This window comes from Nyctereutes procyonoides, unplaced genomic scaffold (genome assembly GCF_905146905.1).
Source record: "Nyctereutes procyonoides isolate TBG_1078 unplaced genomic scaffold, NYPRO_anot_genome, whole genome shotgun sequence".
Taxonomy (NCBI): domain Eukaryota; kingdom Metazoa; phylum Chordata; class Mammalia; order Carnivora; family Canidae; genus Nyctereutes; species Nyctereutes procyonoides.
In genome coordinates, this window is record NW_026575020.1 from 39524488 (window position 1) to 39550007 (window position 25520).

At 39.9% G+C, this 25520-nt stretch overlaps 2 protein-coding genes across 8 annotated transcripts in view; both read left to right on the top strand.

Moving 5' to 3' along the window:
- The first annotated feature begins 957 nt into the window (after positions 1-957).
- Positions 958-25520, top strand: part of MAPKAP1 (MAPK associated protein 1) — a 256321-nt gene continuing 231758 nt past the window's right edge. For 3 of the 7 annotated variants that reach the window (XM_055321957.1, XM_055322004.1, XM_055322015.1), the window contains exon 1: positions 958-1200. The gene's annotated coding sequence lies outside the window, so the exon portion shown is untranslated. Of the gene's footprint in view, positions 1201-1615; positions 1711-6002; positions 6133-9691; positions 9792-22340; positions 22411-25520 lie in introns of those variants that run through there. The other 4 variants (XM_055321976.1, XM_055321966.1, XM_055321986.1 and 1 more) reach the window with 4 other exon arrangements.
- LOC129507549 (SUMO-conjugating enzyme UBC9-B-like) lies at positions 17281-17978 on the top strand. Its single transcript, XM_055322028.1, has one exon. The coding sequence runs from the start codon at positions 17314-17316 to the stop codon at positions 17833-17835; it is 522 nt and encodes a 173-aa protein (XP_055178003.1). The 5' UTR covers positions 17281-17313; the 3' UTR covers positions 17836-17978.

Genomic DNA, 25520 nt, shown 5'->3' on the forward strand with positions numbered 1-25520 from the left:
ACATATTTGAAAACATGGGGGAGGACATGTGGAGTATTTGTTGGTGACTTCAATGTTGTGTGATGTTGCCCCGGGGCTGAAACTCAGCCTCCCCCCTCCCCTTTTCTTTTTGCCAAGGTGCATTTTTTTTTTCTTTTTTTCCAAGGTGCATTTTTGAGAGGCTTCCTAGGCCATCTCTTAGGAGAGAGATCATATTGCACAACCCGGGTCTTTCTTTCCCCTTCTCGGTGTCTTCCTCCAACGATTCTGCCAGGAGAGAGAAGGCCAACAGCGAGCTCCTGTTCTGTGCCAGTCCTCTTATCTCATGGAAACCTCCCTTCGGTTCTTTAAACTTTTTTTTTTTTCCTTTTTTGAAATATAGACGACACACACACAATTACTTCCCTGCAGTTCTTGAGGAAGATAGTTATTCCCATTTTACAGATAATAAAGGTAATAACTAACATTTACTAGGTGTTTATGTCAGGCACTGTGCTAAACGCTTTACAAGTATCATCCCATTGGATCCTCACAGGAATACTCTAAAACTGGAACTACTGCACGGATGACACAACCGATAGCCAAGACGGGGGTCTTTCTGAGGCCACACAAGATGCGGTTGGCATTTGAACCCAAGTCTTCGTGACCGACAGGCGAAGCCGTCTCATCACTCATTTCTGGGTGAGTTGAGGGCTTCTTTCCATGAAGAAGGAAGGAAATGTGAGTGAGAACCCTAACGTTGGTTCCTATCCGACGCGAATACACGGACCTGCGCGTCCCGCCAGGTCTCCAGCTCACAACCTCCGACTCGGGCCTTACACCGACCGCAGAGGTGCCGCGCATGCGTACGACCTCCCGTTCGGCCCCGCCCCCCGGGAGGGCTTCTCTCCGAGCTGTCGGCTCTGGGGCTTGCGCACTGCGCACTACGTCCCCAGCTCCGGCTTCCTCCCGGTCGGGGACTTCCGGTGCGCGGGGTGCGGTTCCGGGTCGTGGCGCGACTTGGGGCAACAGGGTTGCTGCTCCGCCGCCGGCGGCGAGCAACGGGGGCATGAGGGCGAGCCAGAAAAACGGCAGTTGAACCGGCGGGGAAGAGCGCCAGTCCCCGAGGATTCCGAGAGTGCGGAGGCCGGGGCAGGGACCGGGAGGCGCGGGGAAGCCGGGCCCTTCCCTCAGGAGCGTATCCCGGGGCCGATCCGACCCGTAGTGTGGCAGCAGCTTCAGGTAAAGGTTGCCCCAGCCGCTAGCTTCCTCGCTCAGTCTCCGGTCAACCTCCCCGAGTAGCCAGGGGGCCCTTCTGGGCGCTGCCCTGCGTGGGTAGCCTGCCTGGCCTTTGATCAGGTCTTCATTGAGCATCCGTTTCCTGATCTTTTCCAGAACTGGAGGCTGCTGTGAGCCTGACAGCTTGGGTGTATGATTGGGGGAGGAGAAGCCCGTGGACTGGGTAGTGTTGGGTGGGGGGAGGGTTGGCTCTGACAGTTTCTGGTCCTACCACCTGGCAACATGTAGTTGTCCTAATCTTCGTAACATGGAAATTGTTTTTAAAGCGTTGTCTGTGTGGTCCCTGTTTCCTTAGCGTTCCTTTTCCCCAGTTGTCCCAAAGGAGTAAGCGGCCTCGCAACACTTTTTTTTTTTCTAGCTGGAGTGCTGCTGCAACTTGGATTCAGCTTTTTATGAGAATGGCAAGGAGTCTTCTAAATCTGGTTAAGGCTAAACGAACAAACAAAAAAAAAGGTAGTTTAAACAAGATCATTACTTTTAACTGGAGACTCAAAAGTTGACTCAGAAATTGGTTGAAATTTTATTTGGAATGAATGCAACTAATTTTTGAAGCCTGTTACAGTACTTGGCACTGTGCAAAGCATCATGTTTTAAATCAAAACCATCAAAGTTAAAAGCTTCCCAGATGTGAACAAATGGAGACAGGTCTTCACATATGGCAGTTCAAACAAAGTCAACATTCTCATTCTATTTTTCACAAGTAAAAGGGGTGGATTGTTCATTTTAAATCCTAGTATAACAGGAAAAGTTGGCATCATGTTTTATTCCTCATTCAGTGAGCCCATACAAGGTGCTTAGTAAATGCTGAAAGAATTCTTGATGGACATTGATTATTGTGTTCATCTTTTTCAGTCTACACACTCGCGGGGGCCTGTGAGGCATGCTTGTGGCCCCTTTGTCATTTAGCTTTATGCTCATATCTACTTTCAATTACTGTGGTGCCAGACTACTCACTTTCTACACCTCTTGATGTGGCTCCAGCTATGCTTGAAAAAGTCCCCTTCCTTAATTCTATACCCTGATCCTTTACTCTAGATAAGTAGCACTTCAGATCACATTTGTTTTCTCTTTGTCCATTGTTTTTTGTAGGACATTCTCCTTGCCTAGATTTCTCCTTTCGTTTCTACTCATTGAGATGTTACCTAGGGCCCAGCAGAAATTGGTCTCCCTCAACCAATTTGAGACAACCCCAGTTGGGAAAGATTTTTTTTTTGGAATCCTATAAATACTCATATCTATAATAATTTCACTTAGCAAACATTTACTGAACACACACACATGCACCAGGTACCATGCTAGACAATGTATAGATAAGTAAGACTCAGTCCTTGCCTGTGGGGAGCTCAATTTAGTGAGAGAGATAAGGAAATAATTTCAAGACAGTGATAAGTACACTGTGTAAAGGTACTTTCTGTGATGCAGTGATAGCATGGGGATGGGGGGGGTATTAACTTTCGAGGAGTGTGCTGTGATCAGGTAATGCTTCATGATGTGGTTATTTACCATGTGCTGAAACTATATTTAGGTTTCCCTTAATCATTTTAGCCTCAATTTACAGATTAGGAAGATTCAGGATAAATTACACATTTGGTACGAGACAGGCAGGATTTAACCCCACGTCTGTCCCATGCCTACATCTGTGCATTTTTCATTATGTGTTTCCTTCTTTCACACACCATAACACTATATACAAGTATATATTGAAGAAACTATAAAAGAGAAAAATATGAATGCCAAAATGAATGTTACAGAGAGTCTTTTATTTTTATTATTATTATTATTATTTTTTTTATTATTTTTAAAGATTTTTTTATTTTAGTCATGAGAGACAGAGAGAGAGAGAGTTGGAGACACAGGCAGAGAGAGAAGCAGGCTCCATGCAGGGAGCCTGATGTGGGACTTGATCCCAGATCTCCAGAGTCACGCCCTGGGCTGAAGGCGGCGCTAAACCGCTGAGCCACCAGGGCTTCCCGAGAGTCCTTTTTTTTTTTTTTTTTAAGATTTTATTTATTTATTCATGAAAGATACACACACACAGAGAGAGAGAGAGAGGCAGAGACACAGGCAGAGGGAGAAGCAGGCTCCATGCAGAGACCTGACACGGGTCTCGATCCCGGGACTCCAGGACTGCGCCCTGGGCCAAAGACAGGCGCTAAACCGCTGAGCCACCCAGGGATCCCCCCGAGAAGAGTCTTTTAAATGTAGAGAAAACTGTGATCTTTCTTTTTTTTTTTTAATTTTTATTTATTTATGATCGTCACAGAGAGAGAGAGAGGCGCAGAGACATAGGCAGAGGGAGAAGCAGGCTCCATGCACCGGGAGCCCGATGTGGGATTCGATCCTGGGTCTCCAGGATCGCGCCCTGGGCCAAAGGCAGGCGCCAAACCGCTGCGCCACCCAGGGATCCCAAACTGTGATCTTTCAAGGCGAGAAGGTAGTAGGTGGGTCAGTTCAACTTTCAATATAAGAATGGAAGACCTTCTGTAGAGAATAACGTGGTCTCTGGATTTAATTCCTGTCCCTACTCTTATTCCTTGACCTTTGGCAAGTTTCTTAATTCCAGTCATTATTTTCTTCAAGTATGGGTTGGGATAGGGGGATAATATTGATCTCATGGAGTGCTGTGAATATTTAATGAGCTAATTTGGATAAAATTCCTGATACATGGTAAGGTCTTCCGAAATGATAGTTGTAAGATGCAAAGATGCAATGTCTATGATGATTTTAGAGTGGCGAGTAGACCAGACTGCATAAAACAAACCATTGCTTCTTTTAGTGAGGATACTGGGAGGTAAATTGAAGGGTCAATAGGTCAGAGTCTGAGGGCTTCAGTGTCAGTCAAGAGAGGTAAAAATTCAGTTTCTATTCATAATTTTTCCAGTTAATAAATGCTTTGAGGATCTCTCATTCATTCAGCAGTGCCAGGGAAAATGTTAGACCCTGGGGGTGCAAAAAGGAATAAAACCAGGTGCCCACCCTGAGGTGGTTGACATTCTAGTGGGGGAGATGTAAGCATGTGCAGGTGAACTGTGGTAAAGTGCTGGAGGTACTATGATAGCAGTCCCCATGGGGTATTATAGAGCCCAAAGGAAGAAACACTGATCATGGTAGCTGAGCACTTACTGTGTGCTAGCATTGTCTCATTCTTGTTCAGACAGGTGTTGTTAGCATCCTGTTTCTACAGATGAGGAAACTAGAGCACAGAGAAGTTAAATAAGTACCTAGAGTTTATGCAGCTGTTGGAGCTTTAAGTAGAGGAGATTGCTAGACTTTGGCATCTTTAGTTTTCTTTGTGATGTGAATGGTGGATGGGGATCCTCTGAAGACACTTCAGAGAGATGCTATTGCTAGCCTTGAGCCATAGTTTTGTGGTAGCTTTGGTTTGCCTTCACTACGCTAGGCAGCAGGGATGGTGAGGAGTGAATGTGGCCACTGCTGAAGCTCATGGTCTCGTCTGTCACAGTAAGTATATATATAGTGAGGTGGGGGCTTGTTTTGTTTGTTGACTCATATCTGAAGACTTTAGAAACTTGCAGTTCAATGGATTTGCATATATTTCAGGGGAAGAAAATTTGCTGGAAATGTGTTATTCAGATATGTAGGCCTTATTGTTAAGGACATAGCAATAGACACCAAATTATTATACAACAGGGAATTCTGTCACATTGCATTTTTCCCCATAGGAGGTACCCTGACCTTGTGTATTCTGTGGGTTTGCCGTTTTGAGAAGTTTTGAGTCAAAAGTTAGTGTGTTTCAGTTTGTGTTAAATTTAAATAATTGAACACTTATATTTTAGTCAAATGTTTTTGTATATCTTATTTCCTTCAGTCCTTGTGGTTCTGTGAGATAATTGTTATTAGTTAGTTGTTATTACACCCTCACTGAACACATGAACAACCTGAGGCTTAGTGGTTAAATACATAGCCCAACTCACATAGCTAGTGAGCGATAATATCAGAAAAAAATTGGCCAAAAAAGAGTAAACAAATATTTATTAGTTCCTTTTTGAGCATATACGTCAGGGTTCTCCAGCTCAAGTGCCCACGATAAAGAGTAGGACAGACCTTGGTGAATTGGGTGGCATGTGACCAGTCTAAAGGTAGCAGTTGCTGCTCAGCTCCAGTTGCTTATTGCTGTGTGAGGAGGGGGTGTGATGGCCCTGGATATTCTGAGGGATAATATTCTTTTTGTTCTTTCTATAATTTTATTTTTTTTCTTTCTATAATTTAAAAAAATATTTTAATCCCGATGAGGGATAATACTCATTTTTGGGGGGTGAAGGGGTACAGTATTCTTCTTTGGGGGGGGCACAGTATTCTTGAGGGAGCATTCAAGAGATGCTGAAAATCTGGATTTTAATGTATTTAATTTTAAAATTCGCCATTAAAATTATTACAGAGACCAAAACACATATGTACATAAAGTCCGGACTGCCTGATTATGAGGAGATGTCCTTGTGATACTTTGGTTTTGTGTTCTTAGCACTTTAAATGCTACCAGATTCTTGTCTGTTTTGGTCCTCTCTATAGTATATGAAGTGAACAAGGAGGTTAATCATAACCTCTTGAGATGAAGAAACTGGTACCCAGTGAATGACAGTTGAGTAGAAAGTGTAGCAAATTGAGAGGGACTTGAATTCTGAATACAGTATGCTACTTAACAGCCTTTTGATTTTGGTCATTTTTGAATCTTTGTATCTTTCTCCCATCTGGATGATAACGAGGAACTCAACTCAAGTCTTGCTGAGGTGTTTCCAGGATGCCAAGCTTCCTGATTCTAATTGACACTGTTAAAAGTCACACAACTGATTACTGGTAGACCCCAATGGAGAATGGTTCAAATCTAAAATGCTGCTCCTTCACTTTTAATGGCAGGTAGGGAGCCACTGCTCAGCTTTTCCCTCTGTTCTTTGTTCATCACTAATTCTGGGAAAGGATCTTGACGGGCCAAATGCATGCAGTGGTTTGTTGATTATATATACACAAGATTGAAAAGAGGCATGAGACACTCAGGATGGTGAGATATATGGTCAGGGAGTTCCCAGCCCAAGAGTTTAGTTTATTTTTAATATCTGGCTTCCAGAAGGTGAAAATTGAAGAAATAATGTTCTTCTAGATACTTGTTTTCATTCATAGTCTATTGTATAAGGAAATAGGATAGAATATAAAAATGAAGAAAATAAATCCTGACCACTCAAAATTTATTATTTCTAGTTGGCAGCAATCTAGATATACAGAGGAAATAGATTTAATATAGGAAACAAAATTTGGACCCAAAAAAGAAAACAGTTTTAAGTAATTGAAAATGAGAAAGATGGGAGAAACCACTTAAAAACAAAACATAAATTCTGGAAACAGCAAGAAAGTACTAGAATAACTATTCGAATTAGGTTATAGTAATTGCTTTTGAGATAAACTGAATACTATGTCACATTTACTCCTAAATATATGTAGTATTAGTTTCTTTCTTTTTTTTTTAAGATTTTTATTATTTATTCATTCATGAGAGACCGAGAGAGAGAGGCAGAGACACAGGCAGAGGGAGAAGCAGGCTCCATGCAGGGAGCCTGACATGGGACTCGATCCCGGGTCTCCAGGATCACACCCTGGACTAAAGGCAGCACTAAACCGCTGAGCCACCAGGGCTGCCCGTAGTTACTAGTTTCATATCCTATACTCAAGTATATTTTTATATGTTTGAGTATATTTTTACTTAATGTTTTTATTGATGCAGACAAAATGGACCAGATATGTAAAACTTAAAAAAAATAACATTTTTTAGTTCCCTGTGGACTCATTTTAAGATACTGTATTATATATAAATACTCTTTTACTAGAGAAGATGGTAGAAAATTGTTGGAATGGTTTTCTTTTTAAAACAGTAAATTTTAAATCTGAACTTTAGTTGCTGACGTAAAGGAGACTAACAGAGAAGACCTGAGTTTGAATCTTGAAGCAGTGTGAGGTGGGACTTTAGAGTCCCAGCCACCTGGATTGGAATGCTGGCTCTGTCAGTTATTAACTGTGATCTGGATAATCTGTAAACTGAAGACAACACAGCCAGTCTCATCTGGTGCTTGCGAGGATTAAATGAAACCTTTTATGTCAGAGTACCTGGTACTATGATGCTTCTGGAGAGATAGAGGTCTAGTATGCAGGGCCATAACACGTTCAGATTGAGCATAATGTGATGAGAAATGACTGGAGGGGTTGTGAAGAAAGATTCATTTTCATGCTGGATCATGGGATGAGTCTCATTCATTTCTAGTTGTGCACTTACCAACATGAAAATGAGTCTTCATTTACATACAACACCTCAGCTCATCAAGTGCCCTCCTTAATCCCCATCACACTTTTAGCCTATCCCCTTGCCCATGTCCCCTCCAGCAGCCCTCAGTTTGTTCTCTGTAGTTAAGAATCTGTTTTATGGTTTGCCTCTCTTTTTCCTCCTTATGTTTATGTTTTGTAGAAATTTTTGCTAAAGAAATAGAGATGTAGAAAAATAATTATGTTGCAAAATGTTCATTGCAGGGGTACTTATATCAACAAAAATTAGAAACAATTTTACTAGTCAACAAAGAGAAATTATGGAAAGGCCATCGGATGGAAGTATTATGCAGTCATCTTAGGTGTTCTAGAAGAATTTTGTGACATACTAATATGTTCATCATGTAATATATAGTGAAAAAAGGATATAAGATTATATAAAGTACCATCTCAATTATGTCAAACATATGCAAAGGAAAAGAAGAAATAGATGGTGAGATTATAGGTCTTTATACTTTTCTCTGTTTTCCGAAGTATTCTCTGATAAATATAAATTATTTTTTTAATAAAATCATTTTAATTTAAGCTTAGTATTAAGAAATATGAGTAGAAAAAATGAAATGAGTAGAGCCAGTGAAAATAATTCCGATAAAAAACTTCGCTAATGCGGGTGATCCAAAGATATAAATGGATTGTTATTTTCAAGTTCGTTTTCACCTCAGTTGGTTTACATTTAGAATATGGTTTCATGTGTGTTGACAAATGATGTTGAGGTTCCCAGGCTAGCCTTTCTCTTCTACCCCAAAATCCTATGTAAGACAATATCATGGAAGAAGAGTTTTATTTGTGTTGGTGATACCAGTGTTCCAGTGCTACCATCACCTTGTCAGTGGCCAATGGGACAGTGGTAGCCTTGTGACAGCTGTCTCTCAGAGTATTCTCCTATCTCTGTGAGGTTGGACATTGGTATATGGAGCTTTTATATGAATTGAATGCTTAGATATTGGGAAGTGCTAATTTGGTATGAGAAATTATAAGTGTGATTTTCTTTTTTTAAGAAAAAAATTAAAGGTCAAAGTTTGGGTTTTAGGTTTTCTGGTAACAGTATTCAAAAAAGTATGAATATTAGAATGTCATGATGAATTGGTGCTTTTCTCATTGTCACATATTTCATAATTGAAATTGCAATAGTTTCAGCATGTACAGATCAGCAAGATGGCCAGTTAGGGTTGTTGTTGTCATGCTCGTCGTTGTAAATGGTAATTCTCCTATATACAACATAAAAAACATGCAAAAATTTTAACGATGTATTTGAGAATATTTAAATTAGGAAAATGCCAGGCAAGATGTTTCTTTTTGTAAACTGCTTCTGTCCAAAGCATTCTGTATATTATCAGAATGAAAAATGACAGCACTTTGTCATCTGTTCAAATTGATATTGCACTCTATGCAATGACAGCTGAAAAGGCCCACAGGTGCCATATAAAGAGGTGACCATGTTGTCATATTTCATTTCGGCATCCCTCTGCAAAGCCATAATTACCTAATTAGGTTGTTAATTAGGAGATTAGCATTTCACTGTATTGATAGAATGCTCTTTACCGGCGTGGGGCTAGATACAGATTTGTCTGCCCTAATTTATAATCTCTGCCTTTTTTGTACTTATTTATTTGCTTAAATTCCTGATGTGGGGCAATTTGGTTTACCTGAGAAACAGTTTGTTTATAAGTTAATGAAGCTTTGATCACTGGATTAAACTTGCTGAGTTAAAAATGTGAAAAGAATTAGAAGGGTGGTCGCATCCCCAAAACGATAATAATAAAATTTTTTAGTTGGTAGAATCTGTAAGCTTGTTAGCATAGGCAAAAAACACATTACAAGAAATAAAATTGTTGGTATAAAAAAAATCCAAAATACAAAAACTAAATCTGAATTGTGATAGATTTATTTATCCTAAACTAGGTGAAGGCAATTAGTTATCTTGAGTAACAAATGTCTGTCATTTACACCAGAGAGTTATAAGATCTGTTAGGTATTTTGAACATGTTTCAGAAACTGAAACTTGGTTAATGACTTTGGAACAAATATATTCAGTCTTCTGTTTAGACTTCCTTAGATAGTCAATCATGCATCAGGGTTTATTTCATTTGTTTCTTCTGTCTATCAGTCTGTGCTTGGAACATTCTCTTCTCACGGCCTTTGCAGTCCTGAGTGCTTCTGGAATTTGAAGTATTTCACGATAAACTTCATTTGGTGAACTATGTGGAGTAAGTGGCATTTCTATCAAGTGTGTCTAACCTTTTTTTGTGGGAGCATGGGTGGGGGCCAGCAAAATAATGTTTTTCACGTATTTTCACTGCAGTGCGTACTTTGACTATAATGTTTGTAATTTGCATTATATGTACCTTTTCTGCTCTTAAGGAGATTAAGAGTTTTAGAAGCACAGTATTAGGAGCACCATTCCCACTGTGGTAGTAGTTTAGCTCCTATTGATATAATCAAAATTAGAGCTATTTTGATTATAAAAAGTGCATGTGGACTTAAGTCCTTTTTCCACACAGTTGTTACGAAGAATTACATTTTCTTGTATCTGTAATGTTCCTTACAGTTAAAAAATATTTTAAAATATTTGCATATGAAGAATATATTATGTAAAATAAATATGTCTTTGGTGAGTATTTGCTGACTATACGTGAGGCACTAGGCCTTTGTCTGGGAATTGAGCAATGAATGCTCTGGATGCTGTGTCTGCTATCATGGGGCTTGTAGTTGAGTACAGACTAGTTTGAGAAATGTTTAGTAACGAGAATCAAGGTGAGTATGGAGGAGTACCTACTCTGGACTTAAGGTCAGACCTTTCTGGGGCAGGTAGTCTGACTTGAGATCTGAAGGGTGAAGGAGAAAACAGCTGGATGGAAGGACAGAGAAAACCGTTGTTGGGATGCCTGGGTGGCTCAGTGGTTGAGCGCCTGCCTTTATCTCAGGGCGTGACTCTGGAGTCCCGGGATATGGGATCGAGTCCCATATCAGGTTCCCTGCATGGAGCCTGCTTCTCCCTCTGCCTGTGTCTCTGCCTCTCTCTCTCTCTCTGTGTATCTTTCATGAATAAATAAATAAAATCTTAAAAAAAAAAAGAAAAAAACCGTTGTACACAGAGGGAGTATATGTTCAAGAGCTTGAAAAAAACCTGAAACTTGAGTTTGGCTAGAGTAAAAAGAAGGAAAGGGTAAGTAGAAGACAGAGTTGTAGATATAGGCAAAGTTCAGTTTAATAAAGGGTTTAGGAAGGATTTTAAGACAAGTTAGGAAATAAGTTAGGTGAGAGATGGTGGCTTGCATAGGTTATGGAGATAAAAGTAAATAAAATCTAAAGCGAGAAAAAGATGCATAGGATTAATTAAGTGTAAGCTTCACAGAAAGAAAGGGGTCAAGGATTCAAATTTGGACATTGTAATTATTTTATAATTTTAAGTGTGAGAATGTGTTTTAGTACATCATAGAGAAGAGATCATGAGACTTCTTTTTCAATATGACTAAAACATGTACAGTACAGCCAACTAGTTTTCTTTCAGGTGAATTGAGAAGAATACTTATATTTGAGTGTCACTTTTGTTTCCTACATTGTGACAGCAGCTCTGTGGGGTATGCAATAATATTTTACTGAGGTCCAGAGAAATTGCAGTTTTCGGTTACTGGGTGGTAGAATTGGGAGCACACAGCAGCTCTTCATAGCCTTGTGTTTTCTACCATGCCATGTGCCTTTCTTGTTTTATCCCCTTCTGTTTGTTTATTCCAAAGTGAAGAGAAGAAGTACTCCCCTAGGACCAATAGCTCAGTAGGTTGCTGACAGAGGCATTGTGTTGTTAACTCTATGGCTTCTTCTGCCCAGCTCTAGTGTGGATTAAAGTGTTGTCTGGTGCTTTGGTAGGAGAAGCTGCTCCATGGCCTGAGTGTTTGTCAGCAAAGTCCAAGATTCTTTTTTTTTTTTTCTCTTTAAAATTTTTTTTTATTGGGGTCAATTGCCAAAAAGTCCAAGATTCTGTTGGGATTTCTGGCACTAGGATTTAATCTTCCTTGACTAGAAATGTAGATTAGCTACCTCCACACAAGTTCACTAACATATATGAAAATTCTCCTCCTTTTCCTGGGGAAAAGACTTGGAAACTCCCATTTTTGCATGAGGACTTTACTTTCTGATGTAATCAACATATATTGCAAAGTGCTTAAAAAATTTCATGATTACAGTTGCCATGACTGTTCAGTTAAATGATTTGTTGGCATCATTATTCTAGAATCTCCTGAAATAGAAGAAATCTAGGATGCAGTATGGATTCTAGCCTTCCTGTGTTTCTACCCCCTCATTTTAAAAATTGGGATATGATTCTTTTTTTTTTTTAAGATTTTATTTATTTATTCATAGATACACACAGAGAGAGAGAGAGGCAGAGACACAGGCAGAGGGAGAAGCAGACTCCAGCAGACTCCAGGACCATGCCCCGGGCTGCAGGTGGTGCTAAACCGCTGCACCACTGGGGCTGCCCGGGATATGATTCTTAAACCGTAAAATTCACCCCTTTAAAGTGTAAATTTTTTTTTAAGATTTTATTTATTTATTCATGAGAGAAGAATGTAGGACTTGATCCCAGGATCAAGAATGTCGAGCCTAATGTGGGACTTGATCCCAGGATGCCAGAATCATGACCTGAGCTGAAGGCAGACACTCAACTACTGAGCCACCCAGGTGCCCCAAAAGTGTACAGTTTAATAGTTTTTTGCATATTCACAAAGTTGTATAATCATCATCACCCCTATCAAATTATATATATTGATGATGATTCCCCTACTCTTTGGCTATTGTGAATAATACTGCTCTGAACATTCCTATGCAAGTTTTTGTGGGGACATATGTTTTCTGTTCTTTTGGAAAGGATTGCTGGGTCATATGGTAACTTTGCCATATGAAGATGGCAGACATTTTCAAAAGTGGCTGTACCATTTTACATTCCCACCAGCAGTATAAGGTCTTCCCCCTTTTTGCTTCTCCTCTCTTCAGGCTTTGTTGCTCTGGTATGGGCTGGAAGCAAACCTAGGCTCTAGAAATTCATGAGCCTTTGGCTTGATAAACAGGAAATATTCCATTTTTCTTGTTCTACCAGGTTTATTCTTTAAGTATATGTGTACCAGGCTCTATATTGGGTATTAGTGACAGGAAATCAAAGAAGGCTTTTTTTTTTTATGTCTTTTCCTCTCAAGAACTTCCCACTCCAGTGTGTGGAACTTCTTATTAGGTAATGAGGGGAGAGGGAAAAGCCAGTGAAGAAAGTAAGTGCCTAGGAATTTGTGAATTTCCACAGCATGGATCTTAATTTTAGAATGTAGGCAAAGATTGACTTGGTTTTCACAGCTTCTTGGGTTTCTTTTTCTTGCCCCATCCTTTAACTCTTGCTATTCCTTGGATTTTGTTCCTAAATTACTACTCTTCCTGACATATTTTCCCTGGGTAAGCTCATTCACACCTATGGCTTCATCTGTCATTTATATGTTGATATCTTCCAAATTTGTTCAGATCTTTCTCCTAGGCTTCAGATTTGCATATCTTTGCATATCTTAGTGTGTCACTTATATGTTGTAGTCTCCCAAATTCACTCAGACCTCATTCTTGGGCTATCAGGTTTACATCATGATGAATCTCTTTAATCTCCATAGATATCTTAAATTCATTGTATGTGAAACATAATTCCTAATTTTCCCTCTACTTGTTAAGCTGTTCCTACTTGTGAGTTTACAGTTTCATTTGTTGGCACTATCACGCAGGCCATAGACTCTGCCCTTCTTTTTAACTCTCCACATCCATTCAGTCACTAAGTTCTAGCAATTTTATCTTCTACATATTTCTTAAGTTTTTAGATCTTTCACTGCCTTCAGATTTCATCATCTTTCCCTGAGCTGTAGTCACAGCTTCATAACTAATCTTATGTCCTGTCCATCAGATTAATCTTTGCACCTGTGAGAACAGTCTCTGAAATACTCATCTAATCAGCAGCTTTGAACTCTATGTAGTTTCAGTTACTGAATACGTGTTCTGCTGTTTCTTGTTTTAGTGCCTTAACTCATGTTGTCTCTTCTCCTTGGAACAGATGAGTTTGTCTCTTTGACTCTCCTTCCAATCATCCAACTTCACATCTTTGAAAATTCATCCGAGGACAAGAAATAATTGGGATAATAGTAGACGTTTATATAATGCTTACCATGGGCCAGACACTGTTCTATGCACATAACATATATGATTTCATTAAATCCTCACAACAATCCTATGAGGTAGGCACCAAAATTATTCTTGTTTGCAGATGCAGAAAGAGGCCCTCAAATTGTTACTTTCCTTAAGTCCTACCGTGAGTGAATAGCTGAGTTCAGATTTGAACCCAGGCAGTCCTTTTTTTTTTTTTTTTAAAGATTTATTTATTCAGGGATCCCTGGGTGGCACAGCGGTTTAGCGCCTGCCTTTGGCCCAGGGCGCGATCCTGGAGACCCGGGATCGAAACCCACGTCGGGCTCCCGGTGCATGGAGCCTGCTTCTCCCTCTGCCTGTGTCTCTGCCTCTCTCTCTCTGAATAAATAATTTTTTTTTTATTCATGATAGTCACAGAGAGAGAGAGAGAGAGAGAGAGAGAGGGCAGAGACACAGGCAGAGGGAGAAGCAGGCTCCATGCAGGGAGCCCAATGTGGGACTCGATCCCGGGTCTCCAGGATCATACCCCGGGCGTCAGGCAGCGCTAAACCGCTGCTGCTCTGAACCCAGGCAGTCTTATGCTTCATTGCTTGCTCTTTGTTTTCCCTACCTATTCCTATCTACTCTTTGTCAACACACCTGATTCTCTCTGCCTCCCCAACCTCAAAAGTTAAGTATCTTCTTCCTGCTTCTGTAATAACCCATGTGTGGCCTGATGTTAATCTCTAGTCCATAGGCTAGATCTGGAGCAAATTTTATTTTAAATATTTTTGACCAAGGAGACAGCATTGTAGATTATTTAATTGCCAGCTCTTCCCCCCTCCTGGCCCCCCATTATTCTTAAGGTAATGAAGTTGGAAGTGATCACTTCCCATTTTCTTGATCTTAGTCATCTCTGTGAAGCCTTGTCCTAATATTTAGTTTCATTTAGTTTCCGAATATTTAGTTTCATTTAGTTATTTTTCCTTTGTTTCTCCATAGTACTTTATTATAGAATCCCCTACCATCATTCTCATTCTTTTTAAAAAATTCTTTAAATTCAGTATAACTAATTTATAGTGTATTATTAGTTTCAGAGATAGAATTTAGTGATTCATCAGTTGCATACAATACCCAGTCCTCATGATGTCAAGTGCACTCCTTAATGATCATCACCTAGTTACCCCATTCCCCCCACCCCTGTTTCTCCCACAACCCTGTTTGTTTCCTGTAGTTAGTCTCTTACTATTTGCCTCCCTCTCTGTTTTCGTCTTACTTTCTTTTTCCTTCCCTTCCCCTATGTCCATTTGTTTTGTTTCTTAAATTCCACATGAGTAAACTCTTTATTGTGACCATTTATGTACTTTTCTCCCTTTTTTTTTAAGATTTTATTTTATTTATTCATGAGAGACACAGAGCAAGAGAGAGAGAGGCAGAGGAGAAGCAGGCTCCATGCAGGGAGTCCCATAGGACTTGATTCCGGGTCTCCAGGATCATGCCCTGGGCTGCAGGTGGCGCTAAACCGCTGGGCCACCGGGGCTGCCTCTTTTCTCCCTTTCTTGATTCCCTTGCTTGCCTCTTGGGGATAGGGAATAAGACTTCCTACTTTATATTCCTAACTGTCAGCATGGAGTAGGTTGAATGAATGTGTTGAATGAACAGGGAAGTCTGCTTGTACCCATACCTATAGATGAGTGAGAGAAGAGGATTAAGAGGAGTGTGATGAAATGGACTTACATTGGAAATTCAAGGCAGTGCATAGTAATTGTGTGGAGCAGGAATTCTGGAGCCAGGTTGCATAGTTTATTCTGGCTCCACCTTTTACAAATTTTGTGACCTTGGTTGAGTCTGTGCCTCAATTTACTGAATTGTAAGATGTAAGTAGTAATAGAATCTGCCTCACAATTTTGTAAGTGATGTCTGAGTGCTTGTTAAACGAGTAACCTTCTGGAATCCAGAGAATTGATTATTCTATATAAATTGTATTTGTGAAACACTTCTACCTGACGTATAACATTATAGGCAGAATGAAGCCAGTCTTGCTGCCCTATCCTCATTTTGATCCATGTGGTGATGGTTTAAAAAGGAAAAAAAAAATAGACTAGAAGGTTGTAAAAAAAAAAAAAATAGCTGGCAGCGTAGTTTTGTTAATAACAAATAATAGTAATTATCATTTATTGAGGTTATGAAAGCTCCATTCAAATGAAAGTACAAAGCACCTTTCAAAATCACATAAAAATAGTTTGAGGATTGTCTGCTAGTTTAGATTATCTCATTGGTACCCTTCATTCATTACAAGTTGAATGAATGGGGATCCCTGGGTGGCGCAGAGGTTTAGCGCCTGCCTTTGGCCCAGGGCGCGATCCTGGAGACCCTGGATCGAATCCCACGTCGGGCTCCCAGTGTATGGAGCCTGCTTCTCCCTCTGCCTGTGTCTCTGCCTCTCTCTCTCTAACTGTGTGCCTATCATAAATAAGTAAAAAAAAAAAAAAAAAAAAAAGAGTTGAATGAATGAGTTTGTAAGTATTCTTTTAATAAGTATCCCTATGAAGTGGAGAGGACATAGAGTATAGATATTTCCCTCCTGAGGAATACCTGACTCCCTTCATGTCATGCCATTGTTAGTCCGGAGACAGCTAGAGACAATAACCTGGAACTGCAGATGTAATGTTTACTCTTACAGTTCTAGAAACCATTTTTTATACATTAATAGCATTAAAAAAACAACAACTGGTAGCGATAATGCCCATTCAACTCCATCAAGACTATTCAGCCCACTCAGTTTTGTAGTGGGTTTGCTGCCAGAATGTCAATACTATTAAAATCTTAGTCAGAAAAGGAATTCCTTGTACTTCTATTCTTAGAGTCTGAACCATGGCACAATGATATAAGTAAAACTTGCAATGGAATTCTTTTTTTCCTTTGAAGCAAAAACACAAAACTTTTTAGTTGGACTCTAGGGTAAACTCCCAACCATGCCTCCTCCTCCTTACATGTACTTGGAATAGAGTTTGAGAGCTGAAAGGTACTTTGTATAGTTCAAACTCCCTCCTCATGTAACAGATGCAGAAATGGACTGATATGTAGAACAGGTTTAAAGGGGCTTAAGGAAGTGACTTGTCCAAAGCCATGTAATTAGGTCCCTGGTAATTAGGGAATTGGAATTCAGGTTTCCTGAGTCCTACTTGCACTAAACAGTGTTGCTTACATTAATTGATGATATGGTTAACCTGGGAGCCAGGTAAGTGGAAGCATAACTTTCTTGAATTCTTCTATTTGTTTAAGCAAACTTCAATCATCAAGGAAACAATAAAAGGAAAATAAATCTTAGATTGTAGGGGGATACTTATCCACTGAACCAGCACCATGGATAAGGGACCTTTTTTTTGGAAAATGGCGCAATCCTTTCGGAACAAGAAAGATCCATTTGTTTGTTCATTCCATGCTGAGCTCTTATTGGATGCCAGCCATATTCTACTGCAATCTGGCAGGACAGTGATGAATAAGACAGTGTCCTTAAGGAGCTTAGGGTTTAGAAGAGACAACCAACATATAAGTAATTTTTTTTTAAAAAAAGCAACAATGTGGGAGCCCTCGGGCTGTGCCCGGAGCGGGCTCGGGAGGGAAGTCCCGAGACAAAGGGAGCGCCGCCACCTCCGCCGCCACCTCGTCCGCCCCGCTCGCCGGGCCGCGGCCGCCCGAGGGACTTTGAACATGTCGGGGATCGCCCTCAGCAGACTCACCCAGGAGAGGAAAGCCTGGAGAAAGGACCACCCGTTTGGCTTTGTGGGTGTCGCGACAAAGAATCCAGACGGCACGATGAACCTCATGAACTGGGAGTGTGCCATTCCAGGGAAGAAAGGGACTCCCTGGGAAGGAGGCTTGTTTAAACTACGGATGCTTTTCAAAGATGATTATCCATCCTCACCCCCAAAATGTAAATTCGAGCCACCGCTGTTTCACCCGAATGTGTACCCTTCGGGCACAGTGTGCCTGTCCATCCTCGAGGAGGACAAGGACTGGAGGCCAGCCATCACAATTCAGCAGATCTTGTTAGGAATACAGGAACTTCTAAATGAACCAAATATCCAGGACCCAGCTTAAGCAGAGGCCTACACGATTTACTGCCAAAACAGTGGAGTACGAGAAGAAGGTTCCAGCACAAGCCAAGAAGTTCGCACCTTCATAAGTGGCAACGGCGCGGCAGTGTAAGAAGGAAGGGATTGGTTTGGCAAGAACTTGTTTACAACATTTTTGCAAATTTAACGTTGCTCTGTCCAATTACTAGTCACCTGGGAGGGTGGGCGGGCGCCATGGTCCATTTCCGCCACTGGCACGCAGTCCTCGACTCGCTGAGCTCCCCAGTTTTTCATTCAGGGTCTCTTCCTTCAGTCTTTTGTATTTTTGATTGTTATGTAAAACTTGCTTTTATTTTAATATTGATGTCAGTATTTCAACTGCTGTAAAATTATAAACTTTCATACTTCGATGAGCCCCGAGGAGCTAGTTTCCTTTGCTCGCGGATGCAGGCATGCTTCCCACCCACCGTGTAAAGCTACACGTAGCCTCCCGCCCGCCTCCCGCCTCCCGCCTCGCTCCCGCAGAACCCGGGTTGTGTTGCTTATGAGCCTCAGATCCAAAGGCAGCCGGCGTCTTGTTTCCGCATCACTTCCTTTGTGTTTATATGGCGTTTTGTCTGTGTTGCTGTTGAGGAAATAAACTGTTTATATATATAAAAAAAAGCAACAATGTGATTAGTTCGTTCGTTCATTCATTTATTCATTCCTTCAAACTTTAATATAGCAGCCAGAGAGAATCTTTATTAATTAATTAGTTAATTAATTAATTTAAAGATTTTATTTATTTATTTATTTATTTATTTATTTATTTATTTATTTATTTATGAGAGAGAGAGAGAGAGAGAGAGAGAGAGGCAGAGACACAGGCAGAGGGAGAAGCAGGCTCCGTGCAGGGAGCCCGACATGGGACTCCATCCCAGGTCACTAGGATCATGCCCTGGGCCGACGGTGGCGCTAAACCACTGAGCCACCGGGCTGTACTGAGGGAATCTTTGTAAATGTGGGTTAGATTATATCACAATCCTCGGTAATTCTCTACTTAGAGAAAAAGAAGAGTTCTTAGAATGGCCTATAACACTGTACATGTTTGCTCCACTCTTCCAGATATCATCCTCTACTACTTAACTTCCTTGCTGGACTCCTTGCTACTTCTTGAAGAGTATACTACCCTCACTTGGCAAAGCACTTCCTTCAGAAGTTTACATGGCTTGTTCTCTTACCTCCTTCAAATGTTAACTCAAATGTCAGGTTCTCAGTGAAGTGTTCCTAGACTACTTTATTTACAGTTGCAGCCCTGGCCCACCACCTGACATGCCCATCTCTCTTCCCCGTGCTGTCTTTTTCCATAGCACTAATAATTTACTGTATACTTACTTCTCTGTTTTGTTAGTCTCCCTCTTTAGAATGTGAACTCCATGAGGGCAGGACTTTCTGCTTTATATTCTCTTGTACTCTTTGCATCTAGAATAGTGCCTGGCACATGCTAGGCTTCAATAAATATTTGTTCAATGAATAAATTCAACAAATACATAGTACCTACTACTAACAGGCAATGTGCAGGATTAACTATTTGGTGGAAGTAGTGACAAAATGCAGTGCAATGGGACCACAAAGAAGAGAGCAGTTAACCTGGTCTGTAGGATTCTTTGGGGAGGATTCCTGGAAGAATTGACTGTTAAGCTGGGGTTTGAAGAATGAGTAGGAGGTAGTGAGAGTGAATAGGCTTCAGATCAAGTTTGGTGGAATGTGATTTGTCTTTTGTTTTTATTATAGTAATTTGGACTTTGATTTTCCTTTGGACTTTGGTTTTGTTAAAATTTCAGTAAACAGATACTAGGAGTTGAATTTGTTTAGTACCTTAGAAGATTTGAGCATATATTTTAATAGCAAAGTTGTATAGTTTAGTCTCAGTATCAGTGAAACTGTTCTAAGGGGGCTGGAAATTACCACAAATTTGGTGGCTTCATATAGCATATCACAGCAGGATTTCTCAACCTTGGCATCATTGATATTGACCTTTTTTTGGGGTATAATCCTTTGTTATAGGTGCTGTTCTGTGCATTATAGGATGTTAAACAACATCCCTGTCTTTTATCCACTAGATACTAACAATGTGACAGCTAGAAATATCACCAGACATTGCCAAATGTCCCCTGGGGAACAAAATTGCCTTCCAGTTGAGAACCACCACATTAGAACCACTGCATTATTGTTGGGGTCTAGGAATTCCTGCCTTTAGCAACTTTACAAATGATGGGTAGGGGGAGAGAGATCTTAATACAGTAACCACCTTTCTGATTCTAGAATTGGATCAAAAAGTTTGAAATTGGCAGTTCCTTATACATGATATTCATATAACTAACTTTATTTGAAGGTAGAAATAAAGTGCTTTTAAAACAGTTTGGGCTTTGCAAATTGGAGGAGAGTTCACAGGATGAGATTCTTGAGTTGTACTTTGAAGAGTAAAGTTTGTAATGGGGAGGAGCACATCTCAAGGGTATTATCATTACCAAAGGCTGAACCATGTTCAGAGAGTTCTGGGAGTTGCCTGCTGGGGAGAAGGCATAGGTGAGTAAAACTCAGTTGTAGAGAGTCTTAAATGTGTATGAAGGCAAAGGAGTCTAAGCTGTTTTCCTGCACTATTTTCATCTCTATTGCTGCATAACAGAATATCACAAACTTAGTGGCTTAAAACAATACAAATTTATGTCTTTTAGTGGGTCAGGAGTCATGGCTTCATCTGGATTTTCTGTTGAGGGTCTCAAAAGGATTATATTAAACTGTCAGCTGGCTCCAGCCTCATTTGGAGGCTCGACTAGGGAAAGATCTCTTTCCAAGCTCCTTTACGTTGTTGTTGGAATTCATTTCCTTGTAGCTATATGATTGAGGTCCTCATTTTCTTGCTACCTGTCAACTGGGGCCACTCTCAGCTCCTATGGGCCATTCTCAGGTCCTTGCCTTATATTGTGCCATAACTTGGCTGTTTGTTTCTTTGAGGTCAGCAGGAAAATTTCTCTTTTCAGTTACCTAGGATGGAATTTTATATAACAGAAAGTAATCAAGGTTGTAACTTCTTCCACATCTCCCCCCAACACTTTTGCTGTATATTCTGTTGGCTAAGTTTTATCCACGCTCAAGGGGTGGGCATGATGTAATTGCATGGATATCAAGGGACAGGAATTTCTGGAGCCATCTTAGAATTCTGACTACCATACACACTCCTTGAAGGCAGTGGCATTTTTTCATTTTTTGCTCAGCCTTATATATCTCTGGTGCCTGGCACATAGTAAGTGCTTTATAAATATTTGTCAAGTGAATGAAATCAGTGAATGAGTGTTTGGTAGATAGTTGAGTGCTATTTGTGATTTCAGCTCCTATACTGGTAATTTTACATTGGGAAGTAGTCTAGTTTCTCTGGCTTTATTCATTTCTTCACTCTAGGTAAAACTATAAATATTTTTACCTGAAATATTAAAGTAAAACCTAAAATTATTTGTTTATTATCACAGGTGTCAATCAGATCTATTATGTCAGACAACACTCACTGGAAAAATAATTTAGGGCTACATTGCAGTAAACTAGCAGATTTCTTCTAAGAGCCAAAAATGTTGGCATATTTGGGGTTTTGAGGGTGTAGTGGGTGGATAGGATGTCTGAAGTTTTACATCTATTACTAGTTATTAACCATTATTTCAGAACACTGAAAATACTGATTGTAGCTGCATAAAAATTGGGATTTCAGTCTAACTTGTACTTATAACTTTATATATAGTTTGGTGTTATCAGTAATTATAGTTTTTTTTTTTTTTAAGATTTCATTTTTAAGTAATCTCTACACTCAACGTAGGACTCGAACTTCTAACCCTGAGATCAAGAGTTGAATGCTCTACTGACTGAGCCAGCCAGGCGCCCCTACAAGCTGTTCTTCGTACTAGTCATAGGAAATATCTGTTGAGTAAAATTTAGATCTTGAGCTGGCTGTTGATAAAGTGCCATTTTATCTTCACAAAATCAGATACTTCTGATATCCAAGTTATGTTTCTCCACTAGACTTGCTGTTCATACTGGGTTCATGGGAATCCCAGGATGTGCCAGAGAGTACTAGAAGCCACAAAGTAAGCTTGGCACATATTCCTATCAATTTTCATGATATATTAAATGGTAAAACTTTTCCTGTTAAAACAAATACAGGTGCAGGATATTAAAGGATAGAATGCAAAATATGAATGAATTCTAAAAGTAAATTTCTTTTTTCAATTTTTTTCTTAGATTTTATTTATTTATTCATGAGAGACACAGAGGGAGAGAGGCAGAAGCACAGGCAGAGGGAGAAGCAGGCTCCATGCAGGGAGCCCGATGTGGGACCTGGTCCCAGGACTCCCGGATCATGCCCTGGGCTGAAGGCAGATGCTGAACAGCTAAGCTACCTAGGCATCCCTAAAACTAAATTTCTTATAGCATATTGCTTTAGGTGGCTCCTCCTAGCTTCTCTCATACCTTGATTTATGGTCACTTTCCTCTGCCCTTCAGGTGTGTTCATGGACAAGTTTGAGAGGCACTGTACTGTACCAGGCTCCCTTTAACTGCATCTTGGCAGATGGTAAGATTCAGAGACATTTCAGGTGGAGGTTAGGGGTACAAGAAAAATCAAGGATCAGGGTCCTTTGTCTGGGAGGAGACATTTTACAGTAGGGAAAACCTGGCCTCCTGGTAGGTTGGTGGGGATCCAGCTGGTCCCAGATGGCCTCAGTCATTCATCGGGCGGACCTTAGCAGGATAACTAAGGCTCTCCACATGGTCTGTTGTTCCAAACTCCTTTTTTCCCCCCCTAAGTCTCTTTCAGTGATTTACGTGTATTCCAAAAAAAGCAGCAGCAGAGGTTAGCAATGTCTCTTGAGGCTGAAGTTCAGAAGTTACTTCCATTACATTCTGTTGGTGATAGTAAATCAAATCACAGTGTGAGGTAAAATTCAAGGGATGGGGAAATAGACTCTTCCTCTTGATAGGAGACTGGCCTTTAAAAAACTTACCATGTGATCTTAGACAAGTTACTTACTTCCTTTAAGCCTTATTTTTTTTTGTCTATAAAATGGGGATGATATTAATACCTACCTCTTGGGGTGGTTGTAAGGATGAATTATGTTGTTACATGAAAGGATAGCTGATAGTAAGAGCTTAGTAAACATCTTTGACCGTTCTTATGTGTCTGCCTAATGAAAGTTTGGTCATCCCTGGACCTTTTTCCTTCCTGAAGTCTCTGTAACTTTCTTGTTCTTGGAAAATGTAGGGTCTTAGCAACTCATTTGATAGTATGTATTGCCTTATGTTTGTATATATACACAGCATAGCTCATCTGCTGAAGTTTGTAAGCCAATGTTCATAGAAGTTTTTGTAGGATTCCCAGTACCTAGCCCTCAATGATGTTTAGTGAATGAGTCCCCATCTTATTTAAAAGAAGATACAAGCTTTTTTTTTTTTTTTTTTTTTTCTGTTGCCTTGAGTCTAGCAAGTACTTTGCTAAGAGGAAAAATTAAACTCTCCAGCTCTGGAGTCTCACTGCTTAACTGTTTAATGAAATTAGGCCTATTTACATGGAGATTTTAATTCTCAAAAGAAACAAAAACTTAATTTTTGCTGTTCTAAAAAATAAATGAAGATTTAATTTAGAGTTAGAGTTAGAAAAAGAGATTTAAAAGCAATAAAGTACGTTTTATTTTAATGGTCATTTCAATAATTTTCAAATTCTAGGAGGTATGAATTCTGAACTTTACTAGATCAAAGTATGTTCATGAAAGGGTCTGTTGGTTTTTATAAATGAAAAGCTGTATATAATAAAAAGGCTTTTGTTTTTCTAAATTGTGGTTATTTCTTGCTGTGCAGAATAAATGTAAATGCTTCTATAATACTCTTAAGGAATCCTGTATAGGAATCAGGTTTAACTTGAAGTTAATGCTAATAGCGTGAAGTCGGGGTACAGTGAGAAAAGGTAAAAAAAATCTCGCATCTGCTGTTACATGTTGTTAACTCCCTCAGCAGACGTTAAATCATTTCAAGTACAATAATAGTGTGGGAGGTAAATTAACTAACCATTAACAATCTTATAAATACACAATTAACATGCCAGCATTTATATGACACATTGATGGGGCAGCAGTAATTTTTGATTGGGAGTTTGCAGACCTTGGAGAAGCCTCAGGCTGTTGCTTATTCAGATAAGTTTTCACAGATTGCAGGTGAGGGGGCTTGAAGTCTGTCTGGCAGAGGGAAGTAGGTGTATAGAGTGCTTTGAAAGTCTTGGAAAGGGAATTTCCTTTTAATCATTGGCTGGGTGTGAGCATTTTAAGTCATGGGTAATACCTATCTCAGGTCCTTAGGGAGTGAAGAAGTATAGGGAAAGTTCATTAGCTCATGCAGCATTATTTAAAGAAACAGAGTATTTCGGGTATGGACTTGGTAACTGAAGTTGCATGAATCTCTAGGAGTTTTAAAAAGATACAAGATAGGGATGCCTGGGTGGCTCAGCGGTTAAGTGTCTGCCTTTGGCTCAGGTCATGATCCCGGAGACCTGGGATTGAGTCCCACATCGGGCTCCCTTCCTGGAGCCTATGTCTCTTTCTCTCTCTGTGTGTCTTTCATGAATAAATAAATAAGATCTTTAAAAAATTTTTTTTCTAAGTTTTTAAAATAAATAAGTAAAAATAAAAAGATACAAGATACTTACATCCAACTTTTCCCTCTGTGGTTTCAGGTCAACAAGTAGGTGATCCTTGAAGTTTCTTTCTTGTATAAAATTTCATGACTTTTATTTTTGAACAACCATTATATGCACTGCTTATTTCTTCCTATTGTATAAATCACAGTTATAGGAGTTAAGGAGAACCTAAGGGTCTAGTCTACTGAATAACATAAATTTTACTGTATTATATTTTCCACAAAGACCCATGACAGAAATTTCTCTCAGGCCTCAGAACTCAAAGAACTCAACAACAGGATCTTTAAAAATGTCATTTATTGCTACTGTTGTAATTCTTTATTCCTTTTTGTTTTGGAAGGCTATATAATGCTTAAGATTCTTGGACTTATTAGCTGTCGGGCTTTGGGCAGATTTTGATTTGCCTTCATTTTCTCATCTATAAAATGGGGACGAAAACAGCATCTCATAGGGTTATTTTGAAAATTATACAAATTAGTCCATCTAAGAAAGAGCAAGTGTAGCTTTTGTAATAAATAAAGTTTAGTTATTATAATTGCTTTTTGCTTCCTCAGAAGTTTCCTGTGGGAAATGTACAATATAACATTCATACAGATTACCGTTTGCCACTTTTTTCATCTACTTTTTTTTTTAAGATTTTATTTATTTATTCACGAGAGACACACACACAGAGAGAGAGGCAGAGACACAGGCAGAGGGAGAAGCAGCTCCATGCAGGGAGCCTGACGTGGTACTCGATCCCCCGTCTCCAGAATCACACCCTGGGCTGAAGGCAGTGCTAAATCGCTGAGCCACCCGGGCTTCCCATCATCTACTTTTTTACTCTGTTGTATCTTATGTTTTTCTATAAGCCATTGTGAACAGTTTGGAGAGTATATGTGAATAAAGTTATTTAAAATATGCTTGTAGGGGATCCCTGGGTGGCGGAGCGGTTTGGCGCCTGGCTTTGGCCCAGGGCACGATCCTGGAGACCCGGGATCGAATCCCACGTCGGGCTC

Excerpts from the sequence above, each read along its gene's own strand:
- LOC129507549 (XM_055322028.1), top strand. The coding sequence starts at position 17,314 with ATGTGGGAGCCCTCGGGCTGTGCCCGGAGCGGGCTCGGGAGGGAAGTC.